Source organism: Monoraphidium neglectum (assembly GCF_000611645.1).
Source record: "Monoraphidium neglectum strain SAG 48.87 unplaced genomic scaffold scaffold02396, whole genome shotgun sequence".
In the NCBI taxonomy this organism is placed as follows: Eukaryota; Viridiplantae; Chlorophyta; class Chlorophyceae; order Sphaeropleales; family Selenastraceae; genus Monoraphidium; species Monoraphidium neglectum.
Window position 1 is genome coordinate 1 of NW_014011232.1, and position 1,045 is coordinate 1,045.

Below are 1,045 nucleotides of genomic sequence, written 5' to 3' on the forward strand. Positions count from 1 at the left end.
GACCAGGTGGTCAAGTTCAACAACCCGGACCTGTGCGCCCTCACGGAGCAGGTGGTCTTCACGGACCCCTACCACGCAGCACCCATCAACCGCTGGACACCGCTGCTGGAGCCGGACGTAAGGGCCCTCCGCGCGGACAGCGCCGCAAAGGCCGCCGCCGCGGCCCTCAAGGCCCGCTTTGCCACGCGCGCGGAGGCGCTGGTTCACGGTGACCTCCACACGGGGTCCATCCTGGTGACCCCCGAGTCCAGTGTCGTGATCGACCCCGAGTTCCTGTACGCGGGGCCCCTGAGCTTCGACCCGGCCAAGATCCTGGGGGAGCTGCTCATCCCCTTCTTCGCCAGCGACGGCCTGGGGGCGCAGGCCCAGGGCGGCGTCAGCGACAGGGGGCCGCAGCGGGAGTGGCTGCTGCAGAGCATCGTGGACATCTGGGAGGGCTTCAGCACGGGGTGAGCTGAAGGGAGGCTGGCGCTGGGTGGGGAGAAAGGGCGCGGATGGCACAGGGGGCATGGCGTCTTGCAGGTGGTGGGAGGCAAGAAGCGTGCGTGTTTATCCCAGCCAAGCACTGGGTGCTGTTGGACTGCAGACCCCCCAGCTGTGCTAGCGTGCCGCAGTGCTGTCCGCCAGAGTTCCTACCTGCCTCCTCACCCCTCTCTCCTCTGCCAATCACAGCTTCCTGGAGCTGTGGACGCAGCGCGCCAACGGCGAGGGCCCTGCGGGCGACCTGGTGGCGCGCGAGCTGGTGGGGCCAGACGTGCCTGGCGGCCCCGAGGCACTCGCGGCGCAGCAGTCCGCGTTCATGTCGGAGCTGTTTGGCGACGTGGTGTCCATGGCGGGCGCCGTCATCATCCGGCGCCTGGTGGGCATCGCACACACGGCGGACATGGACACCATCAGCGACGACGAGGCACGCACAGCCTGTGAGCGCCGCGCACTGCGGTTTGGGCGCCACCTGCTGGTGGACGGGCGGCGCACGCACCAGGACATCCGCAGCGTGGTGGCGGCTGCACAGGCTGCGCGGAAGGCAGACGGCCTGCCAGCGTGA

General features: G+C 69.5%; 1 protein-coding gene across 1 annotated transcript; it reads left to right on the forward strand.

The window, feature by feature from the left end:
- Positions 1-508: 508 nt before the first annotated feature.
- Positions 509-1,045, forward strand: MNEG_10629 (5-methyl thioribose kinase-related protein; the record flags this gene model as incomplete). Its single annotated transcript, XM_014040898.1, has 2 exons — positions 509-525; positions 673-1,045. 2 exons carry the CDS (start codon positions 509-511, stop codon positions 1,043-1,045), a joined length of 390 nt encoding a protein of 129 aa, XP_013896352.1.